At 30.5% G+C, this 23230-nt stretch overlaps 1 protein-coding gene across 1 annotated transcript in view; it reads left to right on the top strand.

The window, feature by feature from the left end:
* The window catches only part of LOC115886467 (calcium/calmodulin-dependent protein kinase type II alpha chain-like), a 219572-nt gene that overhangs the window by 186768 nt on the left and 9574 nt on the right, over positions 1 to 23230 (top strand). Inside the window, exon 4 of the mRNA XM_030905628.1 lies at positions 18562 to 18615. Within this exon, the coding sequence (XP_030761488.1) occupies positions 18562 to 18615 (54 nt within the window). The remainder of the gene's footprint in view (positions 1 to 18561; positions 18616 to 23230) is intronic.

The raw sequence follows: 23230 nt of genomic DNA, 5'->3' as shown, positions 1-23230 counted from the left end.
CCTAAACGCTATGCGCGTCTGGGATGCGCGGTGACAAAATAAACTTGTCTACGAAATGCCCTATTCCACAAGCTCTCTCACTTTAGTTATTAGTGTTCTCTCTGAATCTAACAAACCAAAAGCAGAGAATAGCATTTAAGTACAAAACGTACTACTAAGGAGAGTGCTAGACGCTCTCGCTATCTAGCGGTAGCTGTGACAATCACAGATCGTACCGCCAAAATTAAAACCAGCGGCCTACTGGACAAACATGCTTGCTTCATCCACGTTATCGTAGATGGAGCTGAAAGGCTTGGTAGGGTTTATATAAACAAACAAAATACAAGAAGCAGAAGAAGGGGCCCAAAAAACCAACCAATTTTCAAGAAAATCCTATTACCGGTTCCCCATATACGTCTAACGTACCATGGTCGTGAATCACCCTGTATAAATCACATTTGACCATTAAATATTTTGCTCACATATTTTAATTTTACCAGGAAATATTAACGCATTTTTTCTCTGAAAATGTCTAGGTATTATTTTCCGAATATCGGACATATAATTTAAATTGATATATTTTGTACACCCGATTATTTTCCTACAATAAAACACCGCACGCATTATATTCCTCGTGTGTAACATAAACCCCCTACCCTATAATCCATTAGGGTTTTCGTCGCTACAAGCCGCATTATTTACCATGGCCAAACCGTTACACCGGCCTACTTAGCCAATTTCAACCTCGGTTTTAGAAAACGGACCCCAAAATCGTATCCATTTCGATTATAGCTTGGTTAAATAACTGGAGAACGTGACCTACTATTAATATTATTTTCGGTGCTATTGTCTCACTCTATTTATAAGACAGGTTGAGAAATTGTTTAAAGTTATGTTTGCTTTCTAATGCGCAAAATATTAATGTGAAATGCGCTCTTTTAATCCAATGTTTCTTTATTGAAATTTTGCGTAATCTAAACTGTGTGTTTACAAAGACGGATACTCTTTGCACTTATACTAAAATCATTTTGGGCCTTTTATTGTCTTTATTTACACTTAGATGCAAAAAAAACGACACGGATTTTTTTTCAATAAATTTAATGTATTAAATATACAATGTGCTACAAATTCGGGGTACGGACATTGGTATCTCGGTAACCGTAATAGATACGAACATGGTTAATTTGGGGCAAAGTTGCGTTTTACCCGAATAGCATTTTCACGACTTGCGATCACATGTGTACTAAACACAACGTTGGATTAATTACAAAAACCAGTTAGCTCCGTACCTTGGGTATTTAAATAAATGTAAACGTTGTTGTAACGTTGTGCCTACGTTGAACTAGTACTACAACAAAGTAAAAGCTTCTGCGACGTCGAATAAACGTTGTCTTGTAACCTTTTTTGATTAAGTGATCTTTAGGTGATTCTGACAACGTAGTTACAATGTTAGGCAATAAAGACTTTTCCGACCTATTCCGTCCTATTTCCGACCTTTCAGGACCTATTCCACCGTTATGCAAACGTCGTCTGTTTTACTAATTCCAACGTTGTTTAGATTTCCTTATTCTTACGTTGCGTTGGTAGAATGTCGAGCCACTACCTAAAAAATAAGCTTTTTACGTCAAGCAGTTTAAGCAGAATTGTGGTTAATCAATTACGCAACTTTTTGGAACACCCTGTATGATTTTTTAAAAAATTTCAAAATATGTAAAAAAACAAAATTAATTATGTTTGTCCACGCGTTTTCCCGAAAGACTAGCAGTTTTTTAAATAACAAATATTGTAATATTTGAGGGGCGTTTTCACCCTCTTGGAATTTGAGATTCGAGAAACCCCTCCTTATCGAACCTCTACACCCCACATTAAATCCGTTTACCACTTTTTATCTTAAAATATGTAAAAAAAAACAAAATAAAATACGTGCTTAAGCGTTTTTTCGGAAACTTGCCCGTTTTTTAAGTAAAAAATATTGTAATATTTGAGTGGTGGTTTCACTCCCTTGGAACTGGAATTTCAAAGAATCCCTTCTCATCGAACCTGTACACCCTAGAATCAACTTGTATGCCAAAATTGGTCTTCTTACGTTGAATGGTTTGAGCAGGATTGTGATTAATCAGTGAGTCAGTCACTTAAGGATATTATATATTAGTATAGATTATCCTGGAGGGAATTTACTATATTTACTACAATTACAATATGATCTAATATAGATCAATAAGCAATTTTTTTCCAACTTAAATTACTAATTTAAGTATTAGTTCAAGCAATATTAATTCAGAATATTTAATGCAAACTCAGAATTGCAATGCCAATTCAGAATATAAATGGTTTGTCATAATTTACCTTGATAGGATAGACTTTTTATGATAAAATGTGAAATATACCATGAATCTAAAAGATATTATTTAAAAATATATTAGTTTGTCCTGTCGGAAGGTCTTATTTATGAAGATATGCATCAATCCTATTATAGTGATATGCAACCTAAATCGCTTTAGAGGTTCTTAAACTTATACGGAGTAGTTTCTATCAAATCTCTTCGCCCGAATTCATTCGCCTTCTTTCTTTTTGTATCTACGCAAATTCAAAATATAAATGATTTTTCATAATTTAGCTCGTTATAAGCGACTTTTTTATGATTAAGTTAAATGTGAAATCCTTACTAGTATTATAAACGCGAAAGTTTGTATGTATGGATGTATGAATCTTGGTTACTCTTTCACGCAAAAACTACTGAATGGATATTAATGAAACTTTACAATAATATAGATTATACATCAGAATAAGACATAGGCTATAAATTACGGGTAGTTCGTAGTTCGGTAGTTCTGTACTTCGGTAGTTCGTAGTTTGGTAGTTCGGTAGTTAACGTATACCTTAGACACAGCAACACGTAGACTGGTCTGCTTGTTAATATATATATTACTTTGTTTCTATTTATGGAGTTTTATGATATGCAAGTTAACTTATTTTAGAAGTTCCTAAACTTATACGGAGTAGATTGTAGAAATGCCGGTTTTTGATCTTTTGTACAGGGTGGGTCAAATTCGACGCTTTTAAATGGAAACACCCTTTTCTATAGGAGATAGACGAAAATTAATATCGGTGTCTGAGCTCAATTTTCATCAAAAACGTTATGGTGAAAACCGCACATCAATATCTGTTACCGTTTCGGAGTTACGGGGTGTTTTTCAAAAATGTGCATTTTTAACAAATCGCTGTAACTTTTTTACTATGGAAAATTTTGTATTTCTATGAAAACTTTTCCAAAGCATCTTTTTACGTAGAATTTAATGGTTTAAGTAATTTTTTTTTAAAATTAATAATTTAAGAGTTATCAACAGAAAAATTGATTTTTTATTTGGGACACCCTCTATATTTTTATTTAACTGAAAGGAATTTAAAATTACCTTTCCAAAAATATAGCACACTTGATATTTTGTTGCAATCCCCTTCAAAATACAGAATTTTTAAAAGTTCGCCACTTTTAACTAGTAGGCTTTGGATCCCTTATTGATGATATGCCCTTAATGGAACTCGAAAACATATTTTTCCAACAAGACGACGCACCGCCTCTGAACGCTGAAGTTATCAGCAAATTTTTGCAGCCAATTTCAGGAATAATTGAATAGCTAACCAAGATCCTAGTCGTCGGCCATCGAGGCCGCCTGACTTAGTGCCCATGGATCTAATCCTATGGATATATTTGCGGAAGAATAAAGGTTCCTTATTCTTCCGTATAATCTAGACAAGAATTAGAAATACTTAGCAGTTATGAGAGGGTATCTTTCACCCCTACTGAGTTAATGAATTCCGCGAGAAATGTTCAAAAACTGCCCCGTCTGTCCATAACAGAAGACTGTCGATATGTTGAACACCTGTAGCAAAATCTCATGTCTTGGTTTGCTATTTATTTTTATTGTTATTAAATATAGTTTAAATGTGTTGATGTTGGTTAAATATATTTTAAATTGTAATAAAGTTCTGCATCTCTCATAGCAAATATTATTTTCGTTTTAATTGATGCTTACAGCTAGAATTTTTTTGCATTATGGCCGGTGTCGTTCAAAGCCTACTTATTTAAAGCGGGCGAATTTTTATATACTCTATATCTCGAAGAGGAATCGAGCAAAATATCAAGTGTGCTATATTTTTGGAATGGTAATTTTAATTTATTTTCAATGAGTTAAAAATATACAGCGTGCTCCATTTAAAAAATCAAATTTTCTGTTGATAATTCTTAAATTATTAATTTTAAAAAAATTATACTTAAACCATTAAATTCTACGTAAAAAGATGCTTTGAAAAAACTTTCATAGAAATACAAAATTTTCCATAGCAAAAAAGTTACAGCGATTTGTTAAAAATGCATATTTTTGAAAAACACCCCGTAACTCCTAAACGGTAACACATATCGATATGCGGTTTTCACCATCATGTTTTTGACAAAAATTGAGCTCCAGACACCGATATTAGTTTTTGTCTATCTCCTATAGGAAAGGGTGTTTGCATTTAAAACGTCGAATTTGACCCACTCTGTACAATAATTTTAGTTTCTTAAATATTTTAATGTAAGAATTATGTGTAATGTAGAGTTTTGTGAAAACAACTACTAACTAACTTGTTTTCTATGGTGCTTTTCGATATACAGGGTGTCCCAATATTTCGTGGACATAGGATTACTACGTATTTTTGGTATCAAGATAAGTTCATTGGACACAATTTATCTTTATACAAATGTGCTTTGGTTGACAGCTAGAGGGCATCAAACTTTAAAAAAATAAACGCATTTTTTCAGATAATTTAAGAACCGTTTTTCCGATTTGAATGAGATTTTGGGTGTTACTTTCACGAAAATCGAGAAAAAGTACAGAAAAGGGAACCCCACCCAGTAATTATTAGTATTAGTAATTACAACTGAAATCGATACAATAAACAAAGAACAAAACTAAAAAAACGTATTTTTTGAGTGACGAATATAGTTTTTTAAAAAAATCAAAGATGATCAAAAAAATCAAATTGAGCACCTCCTTGTTGAATACACAATAAACATCTTTTGCGCACAGAGTTACAAACGATATATTAGGCGAACTGGTTTAATAAGTCCAAAAGCTTGCCTAGTAGCCTTCTGTAATTCTTCTCTCGTCCCAGTGGTTCTTTCCTTATATATAAGATCTTTTAATTTCCTCCATAAAAAAGTCGAAAGGAGTTAAATCACAGGACCTAACAGGCCAAGATATGGGCCCCTTGTTCCAACCCAATTCTCAATAAATTCTCCATTTAATAGTTCAGTTGTAACCCTGGCGTTTTAATTGTAATTGGTAATACTAATATAGAATGTTGATTTACCTTTTCAGAAGTTTTTAATTATGCAGATAACTAATAATATAGAATATTAAATTGTGTTAAAAAATAATTAGGCAACTAGGTCAACACAAAATCAAGGCCCGCTTCGATACAAAGATAAACCTAATATTTCTCTCATTCTTAGAAATAAATACACATACAGTTCGTCTCTTGGATCTGTGTCTATGAAAGGAATGCGGACAAAAAACATTTAAATAAACAGCAATATATTTTATACGTCGACTTGACGAGTACGTCACCGCAAATCGCTCGGCCCACTCATTTTATTGGCTACTTGCAAATTTGTCGAATTTTTATTGATGGGACGCGTCGTCTAATTTTTTACGAAAAACATCGAGAGAATATCGTTTCCCCTCTCACGGATAACCCGTAGCCACAGAACGGACAGACGTACTGTAACTTTATATCCTTGGAAAGGGTTATTATTTCTGACAAAAACAGCATGTATAGAAAAAACTGACTACGCCACTGGATTGTGCTTAAAAAAAGTGCCTTAAGAACGTTTTTACAGAATTTTATTATTCCGCGAAATACAAAAGTTATAAGCAATTTTCTAAATGGTAAAAAATTAGTCAGGAAATAGGTTTTCTCTGTTAAAACAGACCAAATATTAAAAAAAATTAAAACGTTAAATATTTTAACGTTTGCGATACATAATCCCATACTGGCAAGCGAAACCTTAGGTCAGCCTTTACATGTCTAGGAGTGAATCGTTATGGAGATCTAGTAAGTCGGAAAGAGCAAAAATGCGAAGTATTTATTATACCTATAACCACTTAATCCGACGCTAGATTTCATGCACTGGGAAAATACTTACTCTTCTTTCTTTATTCAGTACATCTTATTTTACTGAGCAAGGCCAGAAATGCTGACCCTAGTATATAAGAGGCGTATACTGTTTATAAATAGAGGCCCTCGCCATTGAACGTCAAGAGAGATGACATTTCCTATTTCGGTTTTCGGTTATCGATCAATATTACATATAATTTTTTGTGTACATGTTTATTTGGATAGGATTAATTGTTAGACTGATTAATTTATTATTAGTTTAATTAAAATTTAAATTATGTGTGATGACAATATGATTATTAAATAGATTTATATGACTACTAGAAATTACAGTAAAAGCATATTAAATATAGTAATTGATTATTTTATATACCGGGTGCGTCTCAAAAGTGGCTCACCCCTATAACTTTTTTATTTTTTCAGATAAAAAAACGAGATTTGTTATGTTAGTATATGACATAAATTAGGATTTATTGACGTATTCAATTGTTTTCTGTCACTTCCTGTTACACCGAAAATGATTACAACTTTTGATTTTTAAATAGCACCCTTGGTATATTTCTATTTTATTCGATAGAAAATGACACTCTGAATAGAATGACATATCATATGTCAATTTTTGACATTTTTGGATATGGTTTATTTTAAATTGCTCAGACACGCAAATTCATAACGGCAATTTGACTCGAAACACCAAGTGTGTGGTACCAAATTATTTACACTATGTATTTAGATATACATACTTAGTAATTGAAATGGTAGATTATTTTTTTATAATTATAGTGCCGTGCAATAATTGCCAAGTTATTATAATTATTACAGAAATATTGTCTAATATTGATCCTAACAATATACAAGGATGGTCTGAATGATAAAATATTAATTTCCGTGACTTTTTACGTAAAAAAGGTCTCTTGGTAAAAATCGCTAGAAGTAATGGTTCTCGAGATATTTGGAATCGAAATTATCCACACCTGTCATAATTGACAAATTGACATGTTGACTAAATAGTTATTAGACTGAAATCATAAATTTGAAATGTTTTTATGCCAAAAGTGCAACATAAACTGTTTTATCATCATTTTTTCGAGAAAAATTTATAGTTAATTTAAAGAAATAACTAACCAAACCTAACCAAATCTACTCAATATATTTAATTTTTGTCAATAATGACATGTATTGACTATTTCCATTCTAAATATCTTGAGAACTTTTTGATAAGAGCAGTATTTGAGCAATTTTTAATAAGAGACATTTTTTACGTGAAAAATCACGGAAATGAATATTTTTTTTTAGTAGTTTTCAAAAAACTCCAAGACACCAATTTTCATCCAAATATTGACGTTACTTCAGAAATTATTTGAAAAAAATTGCAATAAAAATGAAATTTCTACACCCTGTATCTCCTTAACTAAGCATTTTAGAACATACATTTATACGAACTTTTTTACTTTTTTTATCTGCAGGATCTGCTTCTAAAGTTTCCGGAATACAGTTCGGACCACAAACAAAATTGTTGAACAGGTGCTTAAAGATAAACTAAATAAAATATACTGACTTGATTTTACACTCTGGGATACTTTACTCTTGGATCTCACAATTTTTTATAGTGGAAGAATTGTGTTGCGAGACTTTTTTTATGTTTGCCGATGTTTGTGACTCAGTATGACAATAAGGGCCTTGTTGAATGTACTAAAAATTTTCGACCGTGTGACTAAGTAATATCTTCTAAGCAAACAAAAGATCAACCAAAAATAATAAATATAATAACTCATAGTCTAAAGATAATTGCACCAAACATATCAATTTTAGCTTCGAGCCTCGAGAAAACAACACAGGTCGTGCAACAATTACGTGAGTGAGTTGACATAATTTGCTAATTTTTTGATCGATATTTTGTTTTAACATCTATACCAATCACTAACACAGTATTGCAAACTATTTGAATCATGGCTGATCGCTCTTTGTATTTATATAGCTATATTGTAAATTGGAATATTAAATTTACGTACTCCATGGTACTGTGTAAAAATCTATTTTGACTTTCTTTAAAAAATCTTTAAGTAGATTTTAAAAAATACTTCTTTACAGTAAATATTTCGATTTTTTATTTAAGCTGCATTATGTTTTTCTTATTTGCTTCCTATCTACTTTGAACTCTATCAATATTACACATATATCAAAATCGAATTCTCAATATCCAATAAAAATTCAAATGTTACTGGAACCGGTGCCACATGGCAGATATTCCTTTGAATATCTGGAGATTGGAAAATTAGTATAAAAAACGTCTGCCGATATCCTTTCTACCCATAAAGATATTTCGGTATTATAGTGACATACATCATATGGATTTATTTGATATATATTTTTTTATGCTTAGAAATGATATAAATTTTATAGAACATTTCCATACATCTTTATAAAAATGTTTTGAGAATTACATTTTTATGTTTTGAATATATTAAATCGTGTTACTAGAGATTAATATACAGAACTGGTACGAATAATGGACACTTTGAAAGTTTTCATGTATTTTAAAGTCTAATATGTTTGTTCAGTAGTCCCATTTTGACTTTTCAGTAGTTTTCAAATGACTTTCAGTAGTTTTCAAATTAAGAATTAAATTTTCCATATGTCTTACGATATGCATATATTACACGATGAAAAACAATATATTATTTGGGCAAAAGTTTGAAACACTCAGTGGTTCTACAAAATAAAGTATTGAAAAAACACTTTATTATTAAGGGGCATCTTTTCTTGATAGTTCGTTTTTTGACTTATCTCATTAGCTTTATTTTTATTGAAGATATTTGATTTTGTAAAAATACGGTAACGATTTACAGCAATTATAAAATTTAGATCATGATTTGCCCTTTGTTTCTCATCAACATACCTATGGAATCGTAGCTTTTGTTTTTATAATGTCACTGTCATTGAAAAGTCATATTATTGTTATTTGTTGGAAGTTACTTTTATCAGAGATGGTTCAAAGTCCTGAAGTTGAGCTCTACCATGTTCAGTAGCTAATGTAAGAGCCAATAAACAATAATAATATAACTTTTTAAGATTAATTTTATGTGTATGGTGTAAACACTAAAAAACACACCCAAAATCATGTACTGAGAGAACAATACTACCCAGAGCACTAAGAGGTAAAGGGCTCATAGATATCAAAAATATGCACAATAAATGTAATAACATAATTTAAGACAATACTTCTATATTAAAGCGCAGAGTTTACAGATCCATCAAGCTATAGTACAAGCAAACACAGATATCACACCACTGAAATTAAAACAACAAAATTACCACCTTGAACAAAAAGATAACTTCCAAAAGCTGACATCATTGAAACAAAAAGCTGTTCATGGATGTCACCCTAATGAAACCAGTCAGGAGCACGTTGACTTTGAAGCGTCAAACGCATGGCTGAAAGTGGGAGACCTCTTCCCGGAGACTGAAGCTTTTATGGTCGCTATTCAAGATCAAGTTGTAAGTACACTTAACTACAAAAAAATACATCATAAAGGATCTCACAGTTCTGACAGATAAGTGAAGAAGATGTGGAAAAACTACCGAAAATATCCAACATATCACGGGTGCGTGTAGCATGATAGCACAAACAGATTATAAACAGAGACACGATAATGTAAGTAAAATAATTCACAAGATACTGATACAAAAGTACAACCTAAAAGCAGATAAAACACTTTACTACAACTACATACCCGAACCAGTCCTAGAAAACGAAACACATAGAATCTATTGGGATAGGATTGTAACAACAGATAAACACATTGAACACCACAGACCGGAAATAATATTGACAGATAAATTTAAAAATGGGGAAATTAAAATAATTTTCGTTGCACATCATAATACGACCGCCAGCAAACTCCATAAGACGACGCATGGTGTCATTGATGACGTGCAACGAAAGTTGTTTTAATTTCCCTTTAGATATAGCGATTCCAAATAATAACAATTTGCAAGCAATATACCTACCGAAATAAAATCGAAACATACACAGAGCGGGCTAACGAAATAAAGGAACAGTGGAGACAAGAAAAAATTCCCTAGTACCAGTTACTATATCCACCACAGGAGTGATCCCAAAAAATTTCCTTGAATCGATAAAAATACTAGATCTTCCATCAAAAATATATATAAACTTGCAAAAAGCGACTATACTTAGTACGTATAAAATAGTTAGGAATTTTTTTAGCTAAAAACATAAACTGACAAATTTATACCTTAAAAAGCCGATTTGTTGGTCATTACCGACTAACTCAGTGACAGTCGTGAAAACAAAAACAATATATAATATAATAGCTCCCGTATATAGCGTTTAACGCCTTGGGAGTAACAAGGTACAGCTTGCCATGCTAGAGCCGTTCGGTATACAAGGAAGGTAATGTGGCTAGCACTACGCTTCAACCGCCTATTATTACCTCAGGATTGTGAATCCCAAGTACTCATTTAAGGCTGAGTCGACCTAGGTACCCAAACTATTTTTATTTTAATAAAAATAGTCGGCTGATGAAATGCCGGGTGTAGGAATCGAACCCACACCTTGCGATTGGTAGACGAGAGCCTGTACCTCTATGCCACCGGGCACCTTACAAAAACAATATAACTTTTTTTTAATAATAGTGACATTAGAAAAACCATAAACACTATTTCATAGGTATGTTGCTTAAGACCAAAAACTAGACATGCTTTTAGTAGCAAAATTGTAGTTTTCATACAAAATGTTAATCGGGAAACTTCGGCAGTATATTCTACAGATAAAAATAAGCAAAAAATTCCTATAAATTTATGTCTTAAAATGCCTGTTTCGGAGATACAGTGTGTAGAAGTTTCATTTTCCCTTCGAACTTTTTTAATTATTTTTATCCGCAGAGTATATTGCCGAAGTTCCCAGATTACAATTCGGACCACCCAGTATACGAACTAAAAAAAAAACAATAGTTGATAGATTGTATCACTTTACCCTCTTCTATTTTCCTTTCTTCTATTAAAATTTCTGTTTATGGAGCAAGTGTCTTTATTTTTATGTCCTCATTATGGGTGTTTGAACTCTTGACCTACCCTCAAGCCATTTTGGCCGGGAAGAAATCCAAATAACTTTTCGGGGTGAAAAAACTGTTTGTTTATTTGATTGCTGTCCCAGACGCTGAGACTAGACAATTCGTTTTCGGTTTATTATAAATGGAATGTCTTTGTTCCGCTAACCTTAAAATTCCTTTTTTCATCGATAATGATTTGAGCACAAGGGTTAGTGTATTTTAAGAGCTCTGTAATCTTGGGTAATTCTATATATTCTCGATTCTGATTTTTAGAATACTCTTTGTAGAACGTATTCTGGTATGGGAGGGTTATTAATTACTGCGACCTTACAGATCTATTATGTCCCTCTTGTAGAATGTAGAGGTTTAGGAGAGGAGTTAATCACCTCGACCTTACAAATCTATTGTATGTTCCCCTTTCTTGGGTTATAACGACTTATAACTCATCATACAGTATCAGGGCTTTAACAAAAGCCATTATCTGAGACGGCTCCACAGAGGCCAGCTCTCCATCCTCGACAACAGCCGTACCAAAGTTTATGGCACGAACGGTCATCAAACACCAGGTGTTCTGGTGTTTTCCCATTTTCCCCACAGAATCTGCATTCGCTGTTGTTCCTTAGCTTCAGCTTACTAAGGTGTTCGTTGAGGAGACAGTGTCCTGTTAGAAACCCCGTGGCAATCCTAAGATTGCTTTAAAAACCGTTGCTACTTAAATCAACAAAAATTGTTTTTTTTTTCTTTGATTTTTCTCAGTCGTAAGTTCTGAGGAACTCTTTCGAGTGTCTTAAACCGTTGGAGGACTCCTATTCCAGGTTACGGATGGAGTATTCCAGGTTTCTCAGTTCCGCCTTTAGTTGGTTTCTGGTCCAGTTAATGGAGTGCTCGCTCCTTTTCTAACAAGATCATTTGCTTTTTCATTGCCTTCTATCCCTTGTTGAGCGGGCATACAGAGTAGGAGGACTTTATTTTCTTTGCCTAATTTGTTCAGCTTCTCTGGGCATTATTTGACCAATTTCGAATTGATGGTTGCTAAGTTGATCGCGTTTGCTGCTTGACTATCGGATAAGATGGCTATTTCCTGTTTTTGATAGTTCCTATTTGAGATAAGTTGTACGCATCTTTCGATAGCGTAGATTTCTGCCTTAAGGATGCTGGGGTAGGTGCCCATTGATTCGGATTATTTAGTTTTCGGCCTATATAATCCCTGTCCTTGCTTTGGTTTTGGAAGCGTCGGTATACCACGTTATGGTATGGTCCTTTACGTGCTGAGCAAACCTTTCTCCCTTCTAATCTTTTTTATTACTCAATACTACAGTGAGGTGTTTCTCAAAGTTTTAGATTCTTGGTATGTCATCCACTGGGAATTAGAGAAGTGGAAATTTCTTTTTGAGGGTATTCCAAGCCCCTGACCTGAAAATTTTCACAGTAGGTACTGTTTTCGTCAATGACCAGTCTAATCATTGCCGCATTGGCATAACTACCGACAACAATGTGCAGTGGTGTTAGGTAGTGTTAGGTTGTCCCCTTTCTTTAGTTATAACGAATAATAATTATGTTATGCTTTTAATGCGATAATGGCTAATGCTAATTATCGCAATGAATTTTGAAAATATTTTCACTGACTAGTAGTCCCATTAATTATAAAATTGCAATTGACTAACTTTTCCTATCAATCTTTTATAATTTTAACTAAATATATATGTACATGTGTTTGAGGATGAAATTCTGTATTACATTTGTGTTTTAGTTGCATTTTTCCCACTTAACAAAATTAAACGTTCTTGCCTAGGTAAAATGCTCCCTAAACACTAATATTATTAAAATAACTATTATAATATGTCCTGATGGAGTTACAACATAATTTGATTCATTTTTACGCGGTTCCGTACCTCAATAGGATAAAACGAAACCTTTATTTAAAAACTCCTTTTATAATATTTCAATTCTTCTCTTATATTAATATATCTGTATAAATCTCTGTATTTGATCTTTGTGACTTCTAACTTAGAACTAGAAGCAAAGACATCGTTAACGGCTGACATCAACGCAAGTGGAGGCTTTAATAAAAGCAGTGCTTATAGAAACTATTGTAATTCGTACTATAAAGCAGACCTCATTAAGATGGAGCGTTTTCTATTAAGTCAGTATTCTAAAACAGGCTAAGTGTTAAAATCTATTATAGTTAATATAATTGGAATTATTATAATTATGAAAAATGTAATTTAACTTCGTAAATATTTCCACTTAATATCTAAATATCCGTTGTTGATTTATTTAACATTTCATTATTTACTACTCACACTTCGCTTGATTTACTATAGAGTATTTACTGTTAAAAATAGTGTTATTATAGGGCGATTCACGGCGATGCGATGGTACGTTAGTTTTTTTGAAAATTTGGATTTTTACATAAAGGCACCTATTCCATCTATATAATATACAATTATCAAGTGTGAACCCTTGATAACGGTCAGTGATACTGCTGACCGAAACGTTGTGCAAGCAAAATAAATAAAAACAATGGAAGTCCGAAACTCTTTTAGTTTTAATACTGAATCATTGTCTACCACATTCAAAGTAACGTTAGAAAAATTAGTAGTTTCGAAAAATATAATTTTATAGCGGGTGTTCCATTTAAAATATCAGAGATGTTCCCAAGCAAGTTGCAGCGTTGAAGCAGCAACACTGTAATGCTGAAAATAATTTGGACACATGGAGCAGTTGCCTTTATGCAAAAATCAAAACTTAAAAAAAAATTGTATTTGATTTCAGAACATTTCTTTTTTGTGTATTTTTAATATATTTTTTTTTAGAAAGGCTGAAAATATTTCTTTTTTATTTATTTGTTAATATTTTTGAAATGATTGACACATATAGAAAGGAAGCCAAAATGCAATAATACAGGATGGCGCACCCCATTTACCTCAGTTGAGGTAATGATAACCTCTGATTATACGAAAACGGAAAGATGTATAAACAAAATATTTTATGGCTATATGTGGGGAGGCAATGTGAACAATTTAAAATTATTTCAAAGTATACAGGGTCTTTCAGAACTAAGATCCATACCAAAGTTATATTTTTTCTTATGGAATACCCAGTATTTTATTTCATATTTGGATTCTTAAGTTCAAAAAAAGGCATTTATTGTATGTAAGGGTTAAATATCTTTAAAGTCTTTGGTTTTTGAGATATTTAAAGATATTTAAATTTGCATGCTACAATAAAACAGATTATTAACACCCTGTACATTACTTTTCAGAATTAATTCTTATGCTGAGTTTAAAGGTTTATGGACTTATTTAAATTTCTACCAGTTTACTTTTATTTAATTTACCTGCAATAGTTTAATAAATAATATTTATTAAATATGTATATTTATTATTCTACCAAGAAAAACGAAGAAGTAGTTCTTTGATTTATTTTACGATGACTTGTAGATATATGGATTTTCTATAAAAGAGTCAATTATGGCAAATTCATTTTCTTCACTTCCAACGACAGGTTTCTGCCTAATAGGTTTCCATAAACTAATGTCGACTTTGGAAATAGTTACTAACTGTCACTATAAAATTGCCATAGCGATACCAGCCATCTTGATTGCAATTTTATTTAAAAATCGCTTTTTATGCAAAATCTCAGCTAGATAGGTTAAGGAAACCCTAATATAGTTTGAAAGAGCATTTGAATCTGCTTCGATTTATTTAAAAAAATACAGGTTGTTGCATTTGAAATATCGAAGTTTTTATATAAAATATATCCTTAAAACAGATCAGCAACTTTTGATAGCCCTGTATAAATTTAAGGAAGCACTACCATTTTTCAGTAAAGTTTACTTCTTTACCTTTAAAGTCAGCATAAGGATTAATGCTGAATAGTAATGTACAGGGTGTTAATAATCTATTCTATTGTAGCATGCAAATTTAAATAACTTTAAATATCTCAAAAACCAAAGATTTTAAACATATTTAACCCTTAAAATAAGTGCTTTTTTGGGCCCAGGAATCCAAAAATGAAATAAAATACCGGGTGTTATATAAGAAAAAATATAACTTTGGTATGGATCTTAGTTCTGAAACACCCCAACTATATTTCAAAATAATTTTAAATTGTGCACATTGTCTCTCCACATATACCCATAAAATATTTTCTTTCTACATGTTACCGTTTTCGTATAATCAACCGAGGCGAATGAGGTGCGCCACCCTTTATATAGGGTGGCGCACCTGTATATATAATATATAATATCGTTTTTTTCTACATTTCCACAGTAATTTATAAAATGACTCGTTCTCATTTGTAAGGATATATAATGTAAGACTTTTTTCATGTGATAAATCATCTTACATTATGATAGTCTGTAGGCGTTTGACTTACTTACAGACTGATATGTTATAAAAAAATCATCCCGATCAACTCACACTTTTTTCAGCTACCCTGTAGGAATTCAAATAGTTTCATAAAATACACCTAACACATACTTTAGATTGGCACTCAGACAAAATTCCTGAGGTTTTTATTGTAGGATGTACAGATGCCCGACGCAGTGTTGCCGGGCTCGTATAAAGTATTAGAAACGACTTTGAACCGTGGCAACCCCTATCTGCGGCAAATTTTTCAAACCCTTATAACATCATACACAGAAAAAAAGCTTTAATTTGACATATAAATGATCAAAAAAAATTATGAACGTAATATCGTCTCCAGAATCAGTTATTATTATTATTAATAAAACAAATTTGTAATTATTCCTATTCATAAATATCGGTAAAAATTATGTTTTTATTATAAATATGATGAGCGTAATAATCCTGCAGCTGGATCTGAGACTATTACATATCCTTCTAACGTAGAAAACGCGACTTGATATTTTTTAGCGAATACATTCCTACATTTCCACAGTAATTGATAAAATGACTCGTTCTCATTTGTAAGGATATATAATGTAAGACTTTTTTTATTTGATAAATCATCTTACATTATGATAGTCTGTAGGCGTTTGACTTACTTACAGACTGATATATTCCCCCTAAGAGAAAATACTATTTCTTGTGACAGAAAATATTAAATCAAATTGAGAGGAAGAAAAAATGTGAATCATAATACGTTAAATTATGTATATATGGCATATGTTTATTACAAAAAATTCTGGCAACCAGGATTCCAAAATATTTAGTTATACCTAGTTATATATTTTTTTATTTTTATTCTTGCTTTAGGTCGTTGTGGCTGTAAAGATGTTACTGGATTTTGTTCATTATTTTATTTTTATCGACGATTTTTCGACACAGTTTATGTCTTTTTAAAGTCTCTTTAAGTACAAAGAAAACACTCAGTTAAAATCAAAAAGATAAAATTTCAAAATAAAAGGTCTTATCTTGAACGTAGATTCCTACAGAATTAAAATTGTGAAAAACTGGACATGATGTCTACTGCTTATAGTGCGTTAGAGGATCGACAGATATATTTTGCTTAGATTTTTTAGGCCCTTTTTATCATTTACCGCGTTTTTGTTTTTTTGTATCTCCACCATTTCATAAAATTCTTTTTTGGTGATTTTCTGTTTTTAAAATTTTAGTTTTATTAAAATAAAATGTATGGTTTTCTGTTAACACATGATTTGTGGGGCGGATAAATTTTTATCATACTTGTGCCCTTTCAGTCTATTTTCTAACCATTGAGAAGTTTGTCCTATGTAAACTTGGGCGCAGTTCGAACATGGAATTTCATATATAACATTGCTTCGTTTGTTTAAGGGTGTTACAGATTTTAGTTTGGAGAAATTATTAGATAACAAGTTATGTGCCTTCTGACAAATCGTTATATTATACTTGTTGTGTAACCCTTGTAATTATTTAGACAACCCATTTACGAAGGGGAGCGCAATATATTAACGCGTTTTTTTTATTACATGAATACCTATTTTAGTCTACTTTTGTATTACTATTAATAAATTAGATTTTCTTCATGATTCCAAAACAATTAGTCTTTTATATATAAATATAATAAATAGTAACTTTTTAACTTTAAATAACAATTTATAAAATAAAGAAGTTTTATTTTTATGTGCAAAATGCCCTTGTTTTTACCTCTTTTGATTGTTATAAGTATCATACAATCAAAAAAAAGTGGCGTCAAAGACGGCTGGGGAATGACGAACGATGATTATTTTTGACGAGGTCATTTTCGCCCTAGACGTCATTTTCCTGACCCGTACTCTTCTTGTTTTTTTTAATGGCGCTAACTGCCGGTGGGCATTATTAAGAGATCGAGAAAAAATATTTTTATATTTTTTGGAAATGTGTGTGTTTGGAAAGGTTCTATAATTTTTCCATCTTTCTATAATTAGTGTCAATTTTTGACAAGTTTTATGTTAATTTTTAATAAATGACGTCTCAAGAGTGACCTCGCTAAAATTTTCATCGATTATCATTTCTCAACGCCGTTTTTTTCGATCATACCGTATTATATTCTCAAAGCTAACCTCACTAATTAGTTTTAGTTACAGAATGCGTTTAAGATAATAGTTTTATTTTTCCATAAAGGATTTTATTTCAGAATTATGTATGTTTTAATGACATATAAAGATTCTTATGGGAAGTTAATATTAGAATTTTTTTATATGTCAAAGTCAAAGCCTGCTTGGTTATAATACTTGAAGATCGTACACATTCTTAGTTTTATATATATTTTTATAACACATTTTGTTGAATTTTATACATCACATCGTATGGCAAAAATTATATCACATAATATAAAATATTTTAGAAATATGAAATTAGCTAAAGCAGCATAGTAAACATGTTTACATCCAAATATACATATATAAAATTAATTTGAGTCAAAATATTTGTTTACAATTAATTTTGTTTATGCGTATTTACGATATACCTTTTGGAATATTTGACTTTGTTAATTCTGATATTACTTGTCTAAATTCTTTCAAATTCATGTAAATATTTGATACAAAGAACTAATATTTCGGTTTAATTATGTTTATTTTAGGAAGAGAGCTATATAAGACTTCACAAATTTTCGCAAAAGTTTTAATAAAACTCCGAATTTCCTGCTGTAAGCAGGTAGAAATTACGAGATCAAACTTTGTGTAATTATTCCATATATTCACTTATTTTTAACAAATATTAATTAAAAAATAAGATTTAACAGAAGTATGGTGAATGTATATATTTTTTAGTTATTATTATCTTTAATCGTAATGGCTTATAATACTATTAGTGTCACTTTTTAACGGCAATATATCACATGTAAACATTTTTTTTAAATTATGCATGTGATTCATATAAAATATTCATGTACTAATATTTATTTTTCCTTTGTTTTTCAGTGAGGTTACACGATAGTATACAAGAGGAAAATTTCCATTACTTAGTTTTTGATTGTAAGTAATAAACATTAACAAATTTGTCTTTAATTAATGTGGTATTTTAATTCGCATACTGGTAACATGTGTATACTATGTTATATCGAATGTGGTAGAGAATGATTCAGCGTGTTTGTTCTGGTTCTCAGACTTTGGGAACATTCAATAAATGATAAATTATGATATGTTATACGAATATTTAAATTTATCTTTATCTTTCTGATTTAAGCTAACGCTATACTTAGTATCGATTGATAATGTAAATTTATAAACTACTTTATAGTTTTAAAATTATCATCGACTTTCAGGAAACAAATTTGATGCTTCACCATAATTTTTATAGCTTTTGTAACGTGATTACTTATGTAAAAAACCAAATAATATTTTGTATATAAGCTGTATAAAATTAAATTTCCAATTTTATATTAGCTATAAAAAGTGATTTAAATAATTACGTATATGTCAAAATATCGCATTGCCTACTTATAAATTTGTTTGTTCGATAAAATTAAGAAGAAAGTATTATATAAAAAATATTTTAACTAACTTTACTACTGCAGCGGGCGTTATTTTTTAAAGAAAATATAAACTTAAGTTTAGTAATTACAGGAGAAAAATTTGTATAGTAATGATACCACCTTTATAAATGGGAGAGTTATTTATAGCCTTCATTACTCCAAGCCAGATTTTTTTTAAAGAGAATTTTACTTGCATGACCAGATATACAGGGGAATTGACAGGCCTGAAACCCCTCGGCATATTTTGGGGATGCAAGCAAGTTGGCAGAATTATGTCTTTAAATGCTTATTTTCGGAGTTACAGGGTGCAGAAGTTTCATTTTCATTTGAATTTTTTTTCAATTTATGAGTAACATCAATATTTGGATGAAAATTAGTTTGTGGGAGCTTGACATGAGAAATTCGATTTGGATGTCAATATGATTCCTACTTGTAGGGGCCGCCACTCATGTGCTTAAACTGTTTTGAAGAGTAATAATAACTAATAAAAAAAAAAAAAAACTGAGTAAAAAAATATACATTTTTTTTTTTTTTAAATTTTGTTTAAAATTTGTCTCTTTATAAAAATCGCTATGAGCCAATGCTCTCAAGATATTTAGAATGGGAACATGTCATTATTGATAAAATAAACATATGTTGAGTAGATAGTTATTTGACCAAAATGATAAATTTGGGGGAACTTTAGTTTTGGAATTAATCATAAATTTTTCTTCAAAAAAATGATGATAAAAACAGTTTCTGAACTTTTGGCAACAAAAACATTTCTAATGTATGATTTTTAGTCTAAACTATTTAGTCAACATGTTTAATATATGTCAATGATGATGGTATTGATAATTTTGATTCCAAATATCTCGAGAACCATTACTCGTAGTTATTTTACATTTTAGATAATTTTTACGTGTCGCAAATGTATATTTTATTACTCAGTAGTTTTATATAGGTACGGTTAGGTTAGGTTAGGTTAGGTTAGCCTGGTAGGTTTAGACGAAAAAGTTATTACTTTCTTTTCAAAACCAGTTAACCTGATATGTAGGTGGCCCTCACAAGTAGGAGTCATATTGGACCTCAAAAATCAAATTTCTATGTCAAAAACTTCCAGACACTAATTTTCATTCAAATACGTTACTTCAGAAATTTCTACACCCTGTATCTCTGAAACTAAGCATTTAAGACATACATTTATACGAATTTTTTTCACATATTTTATCTGCAGAATATAAGCGCCAAAGCTTCCGGAATACAGTTAGACCACCCTGTATACATGACTTTCTTTTAGAAACTACTCTGTTATTTTTGCTTCTATTGCTTCATGGCTGCCAATTGTGATAAATATTACGACTTTTTTCTTATCCTGATATTTATTTGTGAAAAATTAAAAGAAACTTTTATATATAGTTTTTTAATATTTTAATCAGATTTGTTTTTGAGCCATTTGTTGCTTTAAATGGCCAATTTACCCGATCTTAGCAACAGGCTATTTTTGTCATTTTAAAAACTCAAATTTCAAACTTAAACAAAATCAAATTACAACTAAAGCAATAAATAAAAATTCCTTATGAATCCTACTTCATCTGTGTCACATTAAACTGTTTATCCTTAACAGTTTTATTTATTCTCACACCGAAATGGTTACAGTTTTGTGCGATATTGTAATTTTAGACTGTTATTTTTGTAACATAAAATAAAAGAAGATACAAACACAAGTCATTAAAAAGATATTTTACCTTGCCAATACCTGAATTGAAGCGGAAACAGCTTTAGTTTTATAGGTCGCACTTTTAGTGGTGCTATAGTGTTTTATATACTTATGAATCTTATTAGCTAATAAAACAGATGAAAGAAAATTGCCTCGTAACTTTTCCGGAATAAATATGCAATAAAATAGTATGTTTATTTTATTATAATCCAGCAACCATTTACATGAAAAGAAAATTCTACTAATGTCTAATGAAACGGTGGCAAGAGGTCTGTAGGGTCTATGTTATAGCGGTCAGATTCTTTTCAAGTAATTAACAGTTTATAGCTATTGTTAAGAAATAATTTAGATTGTTTACATTTAAAACCTGGAGAACGTCGGCAGCTATAACGCCTAATACCTTTTTACCAGGGTAAAATTTGTTTTTGTTTCTTTATTTTATTTAAGTTTTTATATACAAAATGATATTGTATATTATAGAATATTTTTTTTTTTTCTTAAAGTAATGTAATAATAATTAAGATGAATTGTTATTAAATTTAATTAAAAATTATAAACTGAAGCAAAGTTTTTAAATTTAAATTATAAATTCTCATGGGGAGATTCGTCTCGTAAAATAGTTAATTTTCCATATCACATAGGCTCATTCTGCGCTTTGTTTCGTAGCTAGAAGGGGTTTAGGTTTGATTTTGTTGATTTATTATTTTCTTAGTGCCTTTTAACGATTCGAATGAAATTGTGAGACAAAAACTCAAAAAGTGTCGACATATTTACCAGGGACAGGTTATCACTGAGCATACTTATATATCGATGGAAAAACATGTGCTTGACTGACTTTTTTCCTCTTTTAGTAAAATTATTGTGTGCACAATAAGACTTTAAACCCCTACAGGTACAAAGAAAAAAGGCAGTCTGACCTATGTTATGTAACCAATCTTATTTTACGAGAGGAATCTCCACACGAGAGATAACACATGTTTTGAAACACCCTGTATAACAGACATAAAACATAAATAATTTTTTTTTTATTTTATGCTTTATTTACTTAGAAGGCACAACTTACTGAAAAGAACCTCTTTGCATTTAAAATATTTTATTTATAATACCTAATTAAGTATTACATTAGATTAGATTATTCCTGAATCTATTGTGATATATGATCACTAGGTTTTCTTCACTTTGGTTTCTGAGTCTCCAGATAGTTAAGGCCTTAAGGAATCCAGGATTATAAAGATTATAATATGGCTAATGACCCACTTAAAAATAAAAGTACATGCGATTTTGTATATCGTTTGCACAGGCACATTTACAATGATTTTTGAAGTATAATGGTTATAGTAATATCATTACATTTCATAACTAATACCTAAATATTAAACTTTTAAGCGTATAATTTAATACTGAGATTTCACTGGTATAAAAAAACTTTATTCTTGAGTGATCAGCAGGTGAAACCAAAACTTACAGAACCGTAACACATTTTAGACATTTTAATAGTGTATTTCTTATTTTATGACTAGTATACTTCTTAGGATAGCAAAATACTAAACATAACTTTATAATATACATTTATATTTATATTATGGTTAAACTACAGAGCATTATGATCTATGACCATGTATTCATTTGTTTTTTCATATGTCACTTTATGTCAAGATATATTAAATTTTACCTACATGTTTTAATTATTGTTTCAAAATAAAATTAAAAATTTATTTAATTTAAAAAATCTTTTTTTTTTTTTTTTTCCAAATAATAAAATAAATATCTATGGAAATTAATTTACAGATATATTCATCTCCGCTTCGCGGCACTATCGAAAAACTATTAAAAATCTTGTAATGTAAAAATTTTCGTTTATTTACTTTAGTACCATCAATTCAGAATATATGTCAGGTAGTATATATTGTAAGAAATGTGATATGTACGAATAAGCAAGGTCCTTTACATTTCTCGATTTAAGCGAACGCTATACTCAGTATCGATTGATAAGTTAAATTTGAGAAACTACTTTATAAATACTTAAAATCTTTATCAGAGCTTCGCCAGTAAACATACTTAAACAGTTTGATCTTCACTTTTAATCTTTAGTTTGATAGCCGTTTGCCTAAATGTTAAATTAATTGATAAATTTGCTTAGCTCTATTAGCAGATTTATTTCCGGGGAGTTTCGTTGCCAATTATTTTAAAATTATATTTTTTTTTTTTTTTTTTTTTTTTTTTTTTTTTTTTAAATTTATTTTAAATAGTAAAAATACTGTTATAGAAATCATCTATAATAGATGATTTCTTAGATGGCTCAATACGTATCTGCCATCAAACTAAAAACTAATATGATCATAAAGATTACATTACTCATCTGAGTTATTATTATAAATTTAGTTATAATGAACTTAATTTAAAAATGCAGCATTAA

Source organism: Sitophilus oryzae, unplaced genomic scaffold (genome assembly GCF_002938485.1).
Source record: "Sitophilus oryzae breed Bouriz unplaced genomic scaffold, Soryzae_2.0 scaffold_489_pilon_pilon, whole genome shotgun sequence".
NCBI classification, from domain to species: domain Eukaryota; kingdom Metazoa; phylum Arthropoda; class Insecta; order Coleoptera; family Curculionidae; genus Sitophilus; species Sitophilus oryzae.
The sequence above is the reverse complement of the archived record's forward strand: the minus strand, read 5'-3'. Positions and strand labels throughout refer to the sequence as shown.